Raw genomic sequence first — 19,027 nt, forward strand, 5'->3', positions numbered from 1 at the left:
CGAACCTTTCCATTGGATTAGTCCATAAATGGGTAACATAAGCCAGAATATCACCAGTGGATCGACACTGACGGAATCCATACTGGCGATCGTTGATCAGACGGAAGGTTTCTAGGTAGTTTAAGAGTTGGCGGTTAATTGATTTCTCCAATACTTTAGAAAGAGTAGAAGTAATTGCAATGGGACGATAATTGGATGGGAGGGATTTGTCACCCTTTTTAGGAACTGGTTGGGTATGAGCAAATTTCCAAGCAGAAGGAAAAACACCTTTGGAATAAGAAAGTGAAAAAGGCGGCAAAGAATAGGAGTAAGTTCAGGAGTACAGGTTTTAAGAACAAGTGGAAAAATACCATCAGGACCTGGAGCTTTTTTAGCATCAAGATTTATCAAAATCCTTCTGATATCCTTTTGACGGAAGACTACAGGAGGCATTGAATGGAGCGTGTTGGGAATGGTGGGAGGTGTTTTACCAAGATCATTAATACATGAGCTGGAATAAAAATGGGATGCTAGCAGGTCAGCTTTATCCTTGGCTGAAGTGACAACAGAACCATCTGGTTTGGACAGAGGTGGGAGCAGAGATGGGCAAAAGTTGCGGCCAATAGTTTTGGCAAGAGACCAGAATGCTCGGGTACCATTAGATCAAGAAGCAAGTTTTCTACTCTTAGACTGTTCAAACTCTAGTTTGGATTGATTAATAACTGCTCTACAATTGTTGCGAGCTTTGGTGTAGGCAGAAAATGAAACTGAAGAATTAGAAACAAGCCAATTACGATATGCAACATTCTTCTCTTGAACAGCCTTAGCACATTTATTGGAAAACCAAGGTTTAGATAAAGGACGAGATTTTAAAGTGAAGTGCAGGATAAAAGATTCCATTCCTGGAAGAATAATTTCACTGACACGATCTGAGCAAACGTTGACATCAGCATCAGAAGTTTTGAAACAGTAATCCGACCAAGGAAAAGAAGTCTCGCAGGTCATCCCATTTTGCATTCTTGTAATGCCAAACAACACGAGGTTAGCCATGAGATAAAGGTTCCATTGGAGAAGAGACAATCACCAATTTGTGATCTGAAGTGCCTAAAGGACCTCTCACTTCGACCATGTACTTAGAAGGGTTGTTTGTGAGAAAAAGATCAAGCGTATTGGCTGAATGATTATGATTGTCCGATATTCTTGTAGGTAAATGAACAATCTGTGTTAAGTCATTAGTAATTGCAAAAGCCTCAGCATCTCAACCTGCTGGGTCGGTATGACTAGAGAACGGAAGCCAGCTGGAGTTGTGAACATTAGAATCACCAAGGAAAATTACCTCACTGTTAGGAAAGTTGGACTGGAGAAAGTCAAGTTGCAAAGAGAGGAAGTCAAAGAGCTCCAAGTGATTAGTGGAGTTGGGAGAACGGTCGAGACAACAGAGGAATTTGACACAACGAGGTAGAGAGATTTTAAGCCAGAGAAGATCAAAGAGAGGAGATTCCAACTTGCCAAATCTCTGACAGCGAATATCAGAATGGACATATGCACAAGTACCACCTTTGAGGCGAAAGGAATCATACAGCGAATAATTTGGGCATCTGAGATGAGCAGTAGTTGAATCATCCGATAACTGAGATTCTGTCAGAAAAAGTACATGGGGTTTGGCAGCATGCAAGTGGAAATGGACATCGTTGAGATTAGAATTGAGACCACGTATATTTGTGAAATGAATTAGGAAGTGCTTGGGAGGTTTAGATCTTTTCGCAGATAAGCTTGCTCTATTAGTTTGACAATTCATGGTGTATTCAATAGTAAGAAAAAGTGGGTGGGACATGCTGTATGAAGTAATGAAATTTTTGGATATGGCGTACACGTGGTAAGAATATACCCAGATCCTTGACATAACGTGGCCTTGACAATGCTCCCTGCATACACACTACTCAGACTCCCTCCAGTCACTATCTGGCAGAGTAGAGGTAGCAAGATTATACACTAGCTGATCCGGAAGCCGCCTAGAGAGTTACCAATAGGTTCGGTCTGGTGTACTAACTAGTGGCCAGCCTGCAAACACTGTTTTAGAGCTGTACCCTCGAAATGTAAGGAATATTGGATCTCGCCACGACATTCGTCATAACCTCAAAAGTCATCAATCATACTGCATGATGGAAGAGATAGGGAAGGGTTGACCGAAACTTAGCTCTAGAGACTAAACATGGGTTCCACCACTTCAAGCCTCCAATAAGCAAAGTGGTGGTATTTCACCGGTTGATGAGAGTCATCTACCACCTAGTACTGCATGGTAACAGAGAGGGGCGGCATTCCTATGTGGTGTGGGTGCCACACCTCAACCTCTGCTTACGTTAGTTCACACCAGGGTGGTCATCCACCATGTACTTGTGCATGGAAGTTATACCCAGGATTACTAACAGTCCCACCATCGTGAAGGTCAAAACAGAGGATTTGGCTGTCGCAAACCGTCCAGACTTCGCCGAAATTGGGTCCACTTGACTTGAGTGTCACCCGAATATCAGTTCCATCAGCGTTTTAGACTCCCAGGTAGCAAGTACAGCTTGTCTGGCATATCTGAGAGAATGTCTGTGACAACCTCAAGGACCAAATTGATAAAATGGTGTGCAAAGAAAAATGTTACATTGAAAAACTAGGTACCTAAAGTGATTCAGGAAACCCCCAAGAATTTCAAAAACAAGGGTCCAAAGCACTCCATTTGAAATTAAGAGTTATTTTTGTTCCATTCATCAGCTAGAGAATTGACAGAATAAGCCAGAGGCTTACTGTGCAGTTCCTAAATCCCTAAAAAATTTCCTACCTATTATCACAGAAGCTCAGTAAATCACTTGACATGCAGATGTGTGGGCATATACGTGGGAAAATCATATAGAAGACTCTCCATCAGACTAGGACACATGAAATACATTCAACAGGTTGAATAGTGAAATCAGATCATGCTCTTCATGCCTCAAGTGTGGTCTTTAGCATTAGCATTAGCATTAGCATTAGTAGAGGCATACGATGCAAGAAAGCAAGCTTATTCAGCATCAGCCAAAAAAAAAAAAAAAAAAAAAAAAAAACCCACTCCCATTTCACCCCTCCGTTCGTTCGAAATACCTGTCCAGTTGAGCTTTAAATTTGTTTAGGCTATCAACTTCAACAACAAGTGATGGAAGTCGGTTCCACCAACCAACCACCCGCTGGCCAAAGGCAAATTTCCGCACATCTATCCGACATCCGTCCTTCCTCAATTTGAATTTATGCCCTCTGAGGTGATTATTCTGAGAAAGATGAAGAATCCCATTGGCATTGAGCATGCTCAAACCATTCAAGGCCTTATACACCTCTATCAGATCACCTCGCCGGTGCCTAGTCTCCAGACTCTGTAATTTGCAAAACTTAAGCCTTTCTTCGTAAGAGCAACCCTTTGTTCCATTTACTAATCTTGTTGCCCTTCTCTGTACCCGTTCCAGCAGCTCTACATCCTTCTTGAAATGAGGCCTCCAGACCTGTATACAGTACTCAAGATGTGGCCTAACCATTGCCTTATACAAGGGAATAATCACCTCCTTATCCCTGCTAGAAAAATTCCTGTATATCATTGACAAGACACCATGAGCTACTCTTGCAGCTCGTCTGCACTGCTCAGAGAACTTCATATCTCCCTGCACAATTACCCCCAGGTCCTTTTCATTCTCCACCACTGTCAGTGCAGTACCGCAGAGTTGATACGTTGCTCTGGGGTTACTGTTTCCCATATGTAGTACTTTACATTTGTCAATGTTAAACTTCATTTGCCACCTCTCAGCCCATCTGTTCAACCTTTCCAGATCCTGTTGCAGCAGCATAGCGTCAGTAGTGTCCTTAACGACCCTGCCAACCTTTGTATCATCTGCAAACTTGGACATTAAGCTTGATATCCCATCATCAATATCATTCATAAACACCGAAAACAACAACGGACCCAACACTGAACCTTGAGGAACTCCACTAATAACATTAGTCCACGTTGAGCAGTGTCCATTGATTACCACTCTCTGTCTTCTGCCACTCAACCATCCCCTTATCCATAGTAGCAATTTGCCTCCAATGCCACACTGCTCCAATTTGTGCAGCAGTCTTCCATGTGCAACAGTATCAAAAGCCTTTCTAAGATCCAAATATATAATATCAAAGTTATTCCCTGCATCCAGTTCTTTTGTGACTACATCATAGTATCCAATCAAATTGGTCAGGCAAGACCTGCCCTTAACAAAACCATGCTGCGTCTGAGCTATAACTGAATTCTTGTCTAGATGATCCTGCAGTGCTTCTTTAACCAGTGCCTCCATTAATTTACCTGGAACAGAAGTTAAACTAACAGGTCTATAATTACTTGTGTCAGCCTTTGATCCTCCTTTGTGAATTGGGGTTACATTTGCACATCTCCAGTCTATGGGTACCTCCCCTGAGTCCAAAGAAGCTCTCATAATTATGGCTAGGGGTTTGCATACTTCCTTTGCTGCCTCCTTTAATATAACTGGATAGATCCCATCCACCCCAGGTGCCTTTTTTATGTTTATCCTCAACAATCTCTCCTCCACTTTCCTCTCAGTTATTACAAAATCATCCAGCTCACTGCCAATGTTTACTTTACCTACATCATTCTCCTTCCTGAATAACTCCTCATGCGTGAATGTAGATGCAAAATACTCGTTTAGATTGTTAGCCACCTGAGCAGGATCCTCAACTGTTGAACCATCAATATCCAGTGGACCAATCTGATTCATCCCTTTCCTTCTCGAGTTCAAGTATGTAAAGAACTCTTTTCTGTTTTTCTTTGCATCCTTTGCCAAGGATTTTTCGTAGTCTGCCTTTGCCTGCCTAATCTCCTTTGTGACTTGGTTACAGACCAACTTATATCTATCATAGGCTTCCATGTCACCCATTAATTTATATGTATCCCATGCATTTTTCTTCTCTGCCACATGTCTCATTAGTTCATCTGACAACCATTTAGGCCTAAACCTTGAACAATATTTCTTAGTTGGTATGTAAAGCCTGGTAGCCTCCAAGATTAGTTCCTTGAATGCTTCCCATTTAGAGTTTGCTGTTGGTAACATCATCAGTTGGTCCCACTGTACAGAATTTAAATACTGTCTCAGACCATCATAGTCGCCTTTACGAAAACAAAAACCCTTCCCTTTACCTCTGATGGTAGTTACCTCCTTGAGTAAATCCCACTTCAACACACTGTGATCACTGCCACCTAGTGGTTCATTTATCTGCAGGTTCTTAATGCACGAAGAGTCACTACTGATAATCAGATCAAGAGTATTGCTCCCTCTTGTTGCCTCACGAACATGCTGATGTAGAAAACAATCATCCAATAAATCCACAAAAGCCTTGCTAGTGTGCGAGTGACCAACCCACAAATTCCAGTCAATATCTGGGAAATTAAAATCCCCCATTATAAGACTCTCTGATTTACTGGCCCACTCTATTTCCCTGTACAATATCTTATTATACTCATCAGAGTCATTAGGCCTATAGCACACTCCTACTCTCAATTTTGATTTCCCTATGCTTATGTCACACCAAACTGATTCGGCACTGCCCTGTCCATCGATGTCAACTGGCTTCACTTCCTTGGACTTTATGTGTTTCTTAATTAATAGCATAACCCCTCCTCCCCTCCTGTCCTGTCTATCCTTTCTATACACATTGTATTCCCCAAATTCCAGTTCCGCATTACTTATATCTGTGTGACACCACGTCTCTGATATCCCAACAATATCTGCCTTTGATGTTTTGAGCAATACCTCAAATTCATCAAATTTATTTACCAAACTCCTAGCATTGGTGTACACGCAGGTATACATGCACCTGTTTCTATTCTTTGCTACCCTAACGCAACCCATGTGTTTACTTGTACCGCAATGACTACCAGCAGTCTCTGAAATATCCTGCATCTTGTTTTTCAGACTTCTGCTCATATCAATAGAAGCAGTGCAAGAATCACTTCCACCTCTGCCAGTGGCTACTGTTAATCTATTAGTCCTTGTATCCCCCCCAACTAGCAGTTTTCCGACCCACCTAACACTGCCTCGACAGCATCAGCAAAAATTCTTGCACCCTTTCTATTTAAGTGTATCCCATCCCTGTAGAAGCAATCTCTCCTGTTAACAAGTACAGTCCAGGCTGAAAAAAATTCTACCCCTTGAGCCTTGCACAATCCCTCCAGGGCCGAATTGATCGACAAGGCTCTCATCATATACTCCCTCCTATCGTGTCTGGGCAGAATTGCAGACACTTTCAAGTTCAACCCTAATTCACGGCTTTTTTTCAGCAGTGACCTGTACTTGCTAAGTAATTCCGCCGGTCTCCTACTCTTAATATCATTCGTGCCAACGTGTACAACTATATCACCTTTTGTGCCCTTAAAAGATGATATCCGCTCTACAACGTCATCAACCTTTGCCCCTGGCAGACATACCCTGGTCCTATTCCACCTATCCTTTTTACAAAGCATGTTCCCCGTTTCCCTGACAATAGAGTCACCAACAACTACTAGTTCCTGTGGGACCAGCGCATTCTGCCTAGGGGGCTGCTTCTGTGTTGCCTGATGACCAAGTGCAAGCTCTGGCGTTGATGTGGGCAGCTGAGAGCTTGATGGGCCCCTCAATTTATTTCCTTCGAGGGCATCCACCCTGTCCTTCAAGCTCTCATAAAGGCCCATAACAACGCTGAGTTGTCGCCTGATTTCCTTGCACTCCTTACATCGTGCACACACAAAGACATCCCCCTTGGCAGTATCATGTCCCGTACCCAACTGCTCCGCAAACATCAAGCAAACAGTGCATTTTAATAGACTGTGATTCAGAGGGCAACTGGCCCCCTCAGTTCTCCCCTGAACCACAGCACTCCCATTAGCTTGAGCCTTTTGCTTTGCTGCTCTGGTTAGAGTCATGATTCCAATTTAATTCAATAAAATTAAAACAAAAATTAAATCCTTAAGTTATATTATATATATATATATATTGTTTTTTTTTTTTTTTTTTTCGGTATCTAGTGTTCCCTTTATACAACTTCCGTATCACGTGTAGCACTCTAGTTATGTATTAATTATTTGTTACGATTAAGTCGTTATATATATTTATAGAGTTAAAAATACAATTTAATTGACAATGAAGTTTATCAAGATTAATAGATTTACTGAATAATTGACAATATTATATTATGCACTATACTATACAAAGCTAATGCTATCGAATTCCGGATATGCTGTGTCGCGTTTCAGTAACGAGTGTTATCTACGAAGTCCCTTTATATAACTTCCGTATCAAGTTATGTATTAATTATTTATTTTTACTAATTATTTATGTTCCGTAACCTATGTGGTTATATGTATAGTTAAAAGTACAATTTAATTGCCAATGAAGTTCGACAAGATTAATAGATTTACTGATTAATGTTCACGTAACAATGGCGGCTGTCTATGAACGGTAAACACGTGTATTTGATACCCTTTCCGATACTAAGTAATACCTACAAATCTCTATCTAAGTTACTTTAACTTTAAGTACCGTAAATAGGAATATAAAGCTACTCTAGAAATAAGTTAATATGTCAATTTAAACTAATAAAGCAGAAAATAAATCAGAAAAAACTTCTCTGTTCCAGTAGCGGCAGAAAGGCACGTCCGTACAGGAAACTCTCGCCCTCAAGCTAGTCTTGGAGATGGCTCAGCTTCAGTTCTTTCCATGGATCATTATTTCAGAAAAAAGAGAAATATATCATAAAGAAATTCAGATCCAGCTCCATCAAAGAAAAGAATATAAGAACATTCAGAGAAGAATATTTTTATCTGTTCAAAAACAGAATCCTTTCAAATTACAAGATCCTAACTCCATTTCCTATATCTAACCACTTGGTTGAAACCATACCCATTTAGCATTAGTAGAGGCATTTGATGCAAGAAAGCAAGCTTATGCAGCATCAGCCAAAAAAAAATAAAGTAAAATAAATAAATAAAAAATAACCACTTCCACTTCACCCCTCTGTTCGTTCGAAATACCTGTCCAGCTGAGCCATAAACTTATTTAGGCTATCAACTTCCACGACAAGGAATGGAAGTCTGTTCCACCTACCAACCACCCGCTGGCTAAAGGCAAATTTCCGCACTTCTATCCTACATCTGTCTTTCCTCGATTTGAATTTTTGCCCTCTCAGGTGATTATTCTGAGCAAGAGGAAGAATCCCATCAGCATTGAGCATGCTCAAACAATTCAAGGCTTTGTACACCTCTATCAGATCACCTCGCTGGTGCCTAGTCTCCAGACACTGTAATTCGCAAAACTTAAGCCTTTCTTCGTAAGAGCACTCCTTTGTTCCATTCACTAATCTTGTTGCCTTTCTCTGTACTCGTTCCAGCAGCTCTACATCTTTCTTGAAATGAGGCCTCCAGGCCTGTATACAGTACTCTAGGTGTGGCCTGACCATTGCCTTATACAAGGGAATAATCACCACCTTATCCCTGCTAGAAAAATTCCTATATATCATTGACAATACACCATGAGCTACTCTTGCAGCCCATCTGCACTGCTCAGAGAACTTCATATCTGCCTGCACAACCACCCCCAGGTCCCTTTCATTCTCTACCACTGTCAGTATAGTACCACAGATTTGATACGTTGCTCTGGAGTTGCTGTTTCCCATATGTAGTACTTTACATTTGTCAATGTTAAACTTCATTTGCCACCTCTCAGCCCATCTGCTCAACCTTTCCAGATCCTGTTGCAGCAGCATAGCATCAGTAGTGTCCTTAACAACCCTGCCAACCTTTGTATTGTCTGCAAACTTGGACATTAAGCTTGATGTAACATCATCAATATCATTTATTAATACAGACAACAATAAAGGACCCAATACTGAACCCTGAGGGACTCCACTAATAACATTAGTCCCCGATGAGCAGTGTCCATTGATTACCACTCTCTGTCTTCTCCCCCTCAACCACCCCTTTATCCATAGCAGCAATTTCCTTCCAATGTCACACTGCTCCAATTTGCGCAGCAGTCTTCCATGTGCAACAGTATCAAAAGCCTTACTAAGATCCAAGTATATAATATCAAAGTTATTCCCTGCATCCAGTTCTTTTGTGACTGCATCATAGTATCCAATCAAATTGGTCAGGCAAGACTTCCCCTTAACAAAACCATGCTGTGTCCGAGCTATAACTGAAGTCTTGTCTAGATGATCCTGCAGTGCTTCTTTAACCAGTGCCTCCATTAATTTTCCTGGAACAGAAGTTAAACTCACAGGTCTATAATTACTTGTGTCAACCTTTGATCCTCCTTTGTGGATTGGAGTCACATTTGCACATCTCCAGTCCATGGGTACCTCCCCTGAGTCCAAGGAAGCTCTCATAATTATGGCTAAGGGTTTGCTTGCTTCCTTTGCTGCCTCCTTTAATATAACTGGATAGATCCCATCCACCCCAGGTGCCTTTCTTGTGTTTATCTTCAACAATTTCTCCTCCACTTTACTCTCAGTTATTACAAGATTCTCTAGCTTACTGCCAGAGTTGAATACACCTCTGGCATTCCCCTCGCTGAATAACTCCTCATGTGTGAATGTCGATGCAAAATATTCATTTAGTTTGTTAGCTACCTGAGCAGGATCATCAACAGTTGACCCATCAATATCAAGTGGACCAATCTGATTCATCCCCTTCCTTCTAGAGTTTACATAAGTAAAGAACTCTTTGCTGTTTTTCTTCGCATCGGTTGCCAAGGATTTCTCGTAATCTGCCTTCGCCTGCCTAACTTCCTTTGTAACTTGGTTATAGATCAACTTGTATCTATCATAGGCTTCTGTGTCACGTGTTAATTTGTATGTATCCCATGCCTTTTTCTTTTCTGCCATATGCCTCATTAGTTCATCTGACATCCATTTTGGCCTAAACCTTGAACAATATTTCTTAGTTGGTATGTAAAGCCTAGTAGCTTCCAAGATAAGTTCTTTGAATGCTTCCCATTTTGAATTTGCTGTTGGTAACATCATCAGTTGATCCCACTGAATAGAATTTAAATACTGTCTCAGTCCATCGTAGTCACCTTTAAGAAAGCAATACCCCTTCCCTTTACCCCTAATGGTAGTTACCTCTTTGAGTAAATCCCACGTCAGAACACTGTGATCTCTGCCACCTAGTGGTTCATTTATCTGCAGATTCTTAATGCATGAAGAATCACTACTGATAATCAAATCAAGAGTATTACTCCCTCCAGTTGTCTCCCGAACATGCTGATGTAGAAAACAATCATCCAATAAATCCACAAAAGCCTTGCTAGTGTGTGAGTGACCAGCCCCCAAATTCCAGTCAATATCTGGGAAATTAAAATCCCCCATTATAAGACTCTCTGATTTACTGGCCCACTCTATTTCTCTGTACAGTTTCTTATTATATTCATCAGAGTCATTAGGCCTATAGCACACTCCTACTGTCAATTTTGATCTCCCAATGCTTATGTCACACCAAACTGACTCGATACTGCACTGTCCAGCGATGTCGACTGGCTTCACTTCCTTGGATTTTATGTGTTTCTTAACTAATAGCATAACCCCTCCTCCCTTCCTATCCTGTCTATCCTTTCTGTAGACATTGTACTCCCCAAATTCCAGTTCTGCATTCCTTATATCTGCGTGACACCACGTCTCTGTAATCCCAACAATATCTGCCTTTGATGTTTTGAGCAATACCTCAAATTCATCAAATTTATTTACTAAACTCCTAGCATTGGTGTACACGCAAGTATACATGCACCTGCTCTTCCTCTTAGCCATCCTAACACAACCCATGTGTTTACTTGTACCCCCCATGATTCCCAGCAGTCTCTGAAATATCCTGCATCTTATTTTCCAGGCTGCTGCTCATTCCAATAGAAGCAGTGCAAGAATCACTTTCTCCTCTGCCAGTGGCTACTGTTAATCTATTAATCCTTGTATCACCCCCCAATCTAGCAGTTTTCCGACCCACCTAACACTTCCATACCTCCCAGAAGATAGTCCCATCAACAGAGCAGATTCTCTCAGGCCAGACAACACAATAATATTTAGATGTAATGGATGCATTTACCTTAACTTATAATGTTTTTCTTATTCTATTTCTGTTAGTCTTTAATTTTTTTCTGCCATAGCATTATTCCCTCACTTTTACAAACAGTACTCAATATTAAACTTATAGATCATTATTAAACTGTAATTCTTCTGAGCAGTCTTATGCCACTTTTCCCCTCCACTCACCTCCCAGGTTGGAAGGGGATTGGAACTAGGCATGAGGTTCTCAAGTAAAGTTAAATTAAGTTTTTTTTTTTATAAAAATATAACATTTAATTAACTATTTCATTAATTATGTGTAGTCACTGTTTAATTATTTTTAATTTATTTACCTTCCTCACCTTTAACTTGGGGGAGTGGGGGTGGACTGACAGTTTGTATCCTTAACTTTTTCACTCTTTTTTTTTTTTTTTTTCCCTTTCATTAGTAGTTATGAAATAATTCACCAGTATTTTAGTATGTTGAGCATGTTATCTAATGCATTAAACTAAATGCACATGGGAATTATCAGTTAAAATGAGATTGAAATCGGGATTAATTCAAATATTTTAATGCACATTTTAAAAGTAGCAATTTTATTGCCTCTAATGTTGAGAAACCTTACATCCAGAACATTTAATATATTAAACTAATCGCATATTTAGGAACATCATTTCTAAATCCACTTTGGGATTCTGTTATTAAGTAAAATACAAAATGAATAGGACTGCCTTCAGATCAGAGGTGAATGAAAAGAAATTGAACTTTGTGAATTAGAAAAGTCCTTTTCTGAGATATTTTGGCTTCACAAAACCCATCCTAACCTGATCATTTCCATCCACACAGCTTCTCTATTGAAACACATTTAAGAAGGATTCACCTTCTTGTAGTTTGAGAAGTGAAGAACGGAAGGATATTTAAGCAAAGGCAAGAATTCATGAGGACAGAATATTAATTTAGAAACAGTGCAGAGATTTGTACGAGTTTTCCTCATACAAATGAGGAATCAACATGAAATCACATAGCAGTTAACTGTATAGAAAAACTTAAGGCAGTGGTCTCCATTGTCAGGTAGATCATAACCAGTAGAGTGGGTCATGAGAAGGTGAAAGGTTCTTATTATTGTCACTCAGAGCCATTAGAAAGAATCTATTTTGTTCTTAATTGCAGTTTTGGATATACTGTGAAAAGTACCCAAAATATTTGTATGCTGAAATGAATATTTAATTTCTACACAATTAAACAAGCATCATCCAGATCATAATGAAGCTTTCTAACTTCTGGATTGGCAGTGGAAGATAGTGGATGCCACTCTGCTCAATTTTTTTCCAAATGGGATTGTGATCAAAATCAGATTTATTTTTCTCCTCTCTTGAACCACATTACCATAGAAGGAATCATTTATGTTGCAGCTCTTTGGACTGCAAAATAAATGTAGTATTATGGGGCATTTTCTGTAGGAGTAGTTGCAAAATGAATACAGCATTATTGGGGTATTTCTATGAAAGGTTGGTATATTCTTCTTTACATCCAGGTACTTTTTTTGATACTGCCCTACTTCCAATACACACCACAGAAGGACCTTAAGGACAATATAGTTGCTTAATTAATGAAAAAACACTAAGCACATATGTAGCAGGATTATGAATATTGCCAAGATATTTGCAAAGTAAAATGTTAAGAGATTACCTTTACTTTTGTGTATTTATGTTACCTATGTTACCTATCCTATTTATCCTATGTTAGTTTGACTTCTGTTCCAGGGAAAATAAAAGAAGAATTGCAAGATCATTTAGACAAGACTGCAGCAATATTTCAGACACAGCAGGGGTTTGTCCTCAAATAATGATCGACAAGCTATGTTTACCTAATTTTCCATGATAAACACCTCTTTCAGAATTTCTGACCTCCTAGCAGACACGCCACATGTAACCGAAATTTTTGGTTTCTTCAAACAGATAATTGAATATTTATAATTGTATAAATATTCAATTTATACAATGCAGTATAAATTGAATATCTATGCAGATATAACTAGGTATTTAACATCACCATACTTAGGCGCATTATGGCCTTTGCTGCCATTGCGCCGTAAAGCCTACAAACAACAGCAGGGGTTTGTCAAGGGGAAGGCTTGTCTGACCAATTTGATTGGATACTATGATGTGGCCACAAACGAGCTGGATGCAAAAAATAATTTTGATATCATATATTTGGATTTCAGGAAAGCCTTTGATACTGTTGCACATGGAAGACTACTATACAAATTGGAGCAGTATGGCATTAAGGGTAAGTTGCTACAATGGATAAAAGGATGGTTGGGTGGGAGAAGACAGAGTGGTGGTCAATGGGTACTGCCTCTACGTGGACTAATTTTATTATTAGTGTCCCTCAGGGTTCGGTGTTGGGCCCATTGTTGTTTTGTATATTTATCAATGATATTGATGAAGGTATATCAAGCTTAATGTCAAAGTTTGCAGATGATACAAAAGTTGGCAGGGTTGTTAATAACAGTAATGACAATATGCTGCTGCAACAGGATCTGGAAAATTGGGTAGATGGGCTGAGAAGTGGCAACTGAAGTTTAACATTGACAAATGCAAAGTACTGCATATGGGTAGCAGTAATCCCAGGTTAATGTACCAACTATGTGGTGTTACACTCAGGGTAGTGATGGATGAAAGAGACCTTGGGGTAATTGTGCAATCAGATATGAAGTTTTCTGAACAGTGCAGACAGGCTGCTGGAGTAGGTCATGGGGTCTTGTCAATGATATACAGGAATTTTGCAAAGGAGGTGATTATCCCCTTGTATAAGGCAATGGTTAGGCCACACCTTGAGTACTGCATACAGGTCTGGAAGCCTAATTTTAGCAAGGATGTAGAGTTGCTAGAATGAGTACAGAAAAGGGCAACAAGACTGGTGAAGGGAACAAAGCGGTGCTCTTATGAAGAAAGGCTTAAGTTCTGCAAATTGTGGCTTCGAGAGAGAGTAGGCACCTGTGAGGCAATCCGATTGAGATGTATAAGGCCTTGAATGGATTGAGCAGGCTTAATGCTGAGGGTATTCTTCCTCTTGCTCAGATTATAAACCTGAGGGGGCATAGATTCAAACTGAGGAAAGACAGTTGTAGAACAGATGTGTGGAAGTTTGCCTTTAGCCAGCTGGTAGTTGATTGCTGGAACAAACTTCCATCTGTTGTTGTTGAAGTTGATAGCTTAAATAAATTCAAGGCAGAACTAGCAAACATTTGGAATGAATGGATCAGTGAAATAGGAAGGTTTTTTTTTTTTTTTTGCTGATGCTGTGTAAGCTTTCTTTCTTTCATCGTGTGTCTCTACTAATGCTAATGTCCTCTGACTCTATGTGTAACTGTCTCATTAAATTTAAGTGTGTGTGTGTGTGTGTGAGAGAGAGAGTAAGAGTGAGTACACAGGTCAACAAATAATTTTAATTGGGGGGGAAAAAAAAAGTGAACGAGTAGATTTTTGGATGCTGGTTCCAAATTTTTTCAGTTTTTCTCTAACTTTCTTAGCATGAATGTAATTATTATTTATTTATTATTATTGTTTATACATTAATATTTATATAATTGTTTGAATATATCTATATATCCTTGTTATTTCATAATTTAATTATTTGATTACAAATTATATCAGGTGAGATTTCCATGAATTACTGAAACACTTTCATTGTTGCCTTGAAAGTGTAAAAATCACACTAGCAAATTCTGTTACATATATGGCCCTTTCCTAACTAAATTGCAAAATAGTTTAGTTAGGAAATACCATTCATACATACCATCATGACAGATATTTGGAAAATTTACTGGTTATACTACTTTGGCTGTCTTCTAGTGAATAAGGCACTACATGTTATTTGTACTGTTTGTTTGAATGGAACCAAATGGAATCCAGAAGACCATTAATGTGAATGTAACTAAATTCTCAGTGAATTAAGCACAAGATTTTCTGATGGCAATTTGCTAATTCGGTTACCTCCATAGCATTGAATAGATTCTTTAGAAGATGAAATTATAATTGGTGGAGACCTGAACTTCAGCCGATCTCCAATGTCTCTTGATCACACCTGACTAAGAGACATTGGAACCAAAGCTCTTTACCCCTGATGAGTTGATCTCATTAGAGATGTAGTACTCTCCAAAGATAAAGCTGAACTTCTCACCTCAAGACCAAGGCAGAAAGACTTGGTTAAGGAGAATGTCAAAGTGCCTCTCAAAAAAAGAAAAGTTTTGGCAACATTCTTTATAGTAAATGATCTGCTCTGCTATTGCCAGGATGTCAATAGAGCTTTAAGAGAATTGTCAGAAGTACACATTGCACCTTGATTGGTGACTGTTTATTAGTCCTCGCAGTGAAAGCAGTGAAAAAAGGGAACTTAAAGCCATCCATCCTCATTGCCTACTTTGCTCAACTAAAAGGAGATATACTACATGAAGAAACTACTCAAGACAATTCAATACAGCACTCATCAATGGAATATCTCCAGTGACCTCAGTCATTGGTATGTTAATAGGTTTGCAAGAAGAGTTCACAAAATGTTGTTTCCCATGCCTGTGGTATAGCCATTTTACTGCAGATTGTAACATCAGACATGACTGGCCTTGAAGCATATTAATCCATATGAATTAACATCTGTTATTATCAGCAATCATATGAAAACTACACATACTAGGGAAAAGACCAAGAGCATATTTTAAATCAGTGTATAAAACTGGTTTTGAAAATTTACATTTTTTATGAAAAAAAAAAAAAAGTGTCATTTTGTTGACCAGTGTTATCATTAATTGTATTTTTTTACCTAGGTACTAAAAAGATATTCTTGTCTGTGGGGAAACGTCAAACCTCATAGACAACGACCACAGTTATATATAGTCAATCTCCAGTGGACTCCAAAAGATTGTCAGGCAACTTTAAAAATAAATGGTATGTAAGTTTTATTAATTTTTATTAGAAAACTTGTATAGAACAACTCACTGACATGAAATAATGATGGTAAACAATTTCATGTAATTGTTATCATGACAGCAATGAAAAAGTCATTTAGCTGGACAACTAACATAACCTATTTTTTTTGGTACAGAAAAAAGGCACTCAGAAGTGTATATTTAAAAAAAAAAAAAACTGAATAAAAGCAATTTTGAAACAACAAAGTTGCTTGAGGCCAATAATTGTAAATTTTTTTTAATAACGCTCCTATGAAACAACATTTTTTAAAACTTGTCTTGTAGAAGAATTTGTACACTTTATTATTAGAATTCCTAAAGTTAAATTACTTAAAACAGTACATGCAGCATTTATTACTAATATTAAATAAAACTTCAACTATATTTCAGGAAAGTGTGATGATGTTATGAAGCAGGTGATGTATCATTTGGATTTAACAGTGCCAAACTATAATAGGTAAGTTGTGCAGTACTTAATGGAATCTTCAGAAAATTTAATTAAAATTAGATATTCTTAGTTTTATTGTGATTTACACACAAGCAGAATATTTGTTCATGCCTAGAACAGGCATAGAAAAAATTTCAGTTGACAAACTACAGAAGAGACTGTGAGCATTTTGTCAGATTCAGATTAGTTTTTTACCAGTCTTATCTCTTAAATTTTCTGCTATCACTAGTGAAGAATACTTCATTAGCATGTGACTGTAATTAATTGTATCTGGATGTATGAAGCACAATTCCCAAAACGAGTCAAGGATTAATAAATCAGAAGTTTACCTTTGGACTTAATTTCTCCAGGAAAGGCTTTCAACAAGCAAGTATAAATGAGTATAAAAGTTTAAACAAGTTTTATAACTAACTTAAACAAGTATAAAAAACAAATAAAGGCTCACTTCCAAATTTTGCTTTGAAGTTGAAGTGTGAATGGGTACTAATCAATTGATACTTGTATTTGGAGTAGTTTAGAAGACAGAGCTGAAATTACAGATGACATTTCAGAAGAACAGTGCTCATAGCAAATGGTTTTAATAAAAAGAAATTCACTATAAACCATGTGTAAATATTATATATGTTCATTTGAATAGTTATAAAGTAAAACAAAAATATAATAGCAATATAACTGTCATAATACTGGTACCTAATAACCATATTTGATGATTTATTTGTTACCTAACTGAATAACATCATCAGGCCTAAAGAGGTGGAATAATAGAGAAAGAAAAATACTAATTTACAAAAATAAGAGAAAAATGCAAACAAAAATCAATTCTTTAAATGCTAAAACAAAACTATGAACAATGAAATAAAACAAAGTGAAGACTAAGGAAAGGCATTGATAGAACACTCAATGGAAATGGGCAGAGGGTGATAGTCGTGGCCTTCTATGTTTGGTGAAGAACTTCTGTACTTCAAAATAATGACATTTGTTGTAAAAACTAAGAAATTGAAAAGGGTGACACAAGAAAAAAGGAAAAGATATTATTAGTAGTGACAAGTGATGAAAGGATGCAAGCTTATACAGAATTGGAAAAAAAAGCACTTCCTAAATCACTTGTCCATCCCCACAAATTCCAGATTGAAGTTTGTTCCAACAATCAACTATCCACTGGCTGAAAGCAAATATCTGTCCTTCAGCCATCATTCCTCAGTTTAGATTTATGCCTCCCAATATGTCTGAGTAAGTGCAAGGTTACATGCCATCCGCATTTAGCTTACTCAATCCATTTGTAGCCTTAAATACCTCAATAAGATCTCTTTGGAATGTCTGCAACCTAGGCAGGTACCTATTTTAAAGACATTGCAATTATTAATATAATTTGCTACGATACAAAGGTTGGCAGGGTTGTTAAGGACACTACTGATACTATGCTGCTGGAACAGGATCTGGAAAGGTTGAGCAGATGGGCTGAGAGGTGACAAATGAAGTTTAACATTGACAAATGTAAAGTACTACATATGGGAAACAGTAACCCCAGATCAACGTATCAACTCTGTGGTACTACGCTGACAGTGGTAGAGAATGAAAAGGACCTGGGGGTAATTGTGCAGGCAGATATGAAGTTCTCTGAGCAGTGCAAACGAGCTGCAAGAGTAGCTCATGGTATCTTGTCAATGATATACAGGAATTTTTCTAGCAGGGACAGGGATGTGATTATTCCCTTGTATAAGGCATTGGTCAGGCCACACCTTGAGTACTGTATACAGTACTCAAGGTGTGGCCTGACCAATGAAATGAGGCCTCCAGACCTGTATACAGGTCTGGAGGCCTCATTTCAAGAAGGATGTAGAGCTGCTGGAACGAGTACAGAGAAGGGCAACAAGATTAGTGAATGGAACAAAGGGTTGCTCTTATGAAGAAAGGCTTAAGTTTTGCAAATTACAGAGCCTGGAGATTAGGCATCGGCGAGGTGATCTAATAGAGGTGTATTATTTTATGATCCTTGCATTTAGATGTTCTAAATTATCTTAGAGAGTTTCTGCTGCAATATTTTTACTCTTGTTACCCCTCTCTTCCTTCACGGTTGGTTTGATCATCATGTTTAATTTTGATTATTTTTGCTCTTGTCTTGCCATGCTGCTGGCATTATTTTTAATTCTTATTTTAATTTATTTTTATAGTTATATTTCAAGCATCATGTAGAGGAATATTCTTTTTGCTGCCTCTGATATTTGCTGTACTTTTTTTATTTTATTTTTATTATGAAAGATTCAGTTGCCAGCTGTTTTAAACGTTATTCAAATATATGTATGATTTTATATATATATATATATATATATACACACACACAGATAAAAAAAGAAGAAAAAAATTCCTGTAATGTATGTATATATAAAATATTTTAAGTATAAAAAATTAGGTAGAACATGTTAAAGAGCTTTATGTATAGAATTAAAACTAATAAATATACCGTATACCCTGGGAGCGATATATGATATGAAAGAAGGAGTGGGGGGAATGAACCCGAAAATAAAACGATAAGAATTGCAAAAATTGAA

The 19,027-nt window shown here is 38.2% G+C and overlaps 1 protein-coding gene across 1 annotated transcript in view; it reads left to right on the plus strand.

Annotated features, from left to right (window-relative positions):
* Positions 1-19,027, plus strand: part of Sirt7 (sirtuin 7) — a 177,318-nt gene that overhangs the window by 134,526 nt on the left and 23,765 nt on the right. The window contains exons 7-8 of the mRNA XM_090386586.1: positions 15,890-16,010; positions 16,421-16,487. Coding sequence (XP_090242712.1) covers positions 15,890-16,010; positions 16,421-16,487 — 188 coding nt within the window. The remainder of the gene's footprint in view (positions 1-15,889; positions 16,011-16,420; positions 16,488-19,027) is intronic.

This window comes from Mastigoproctus giganteus, chromosome 12 (assembly GCF_048544385.1).
Source record: "Mastigoproctus giganteus isolate SK-2022 chromosome 12, ASM4854438v1, whole genome shotgun sequence".
NCBI classification, from domain to species: domain Eukaryota; kingdom Metazoa; phylum Arthropoda; class Arachnida; order Uropygi; family Thelyphonidae; genus Mastigoproctus; species Mastigoproctus giganteus.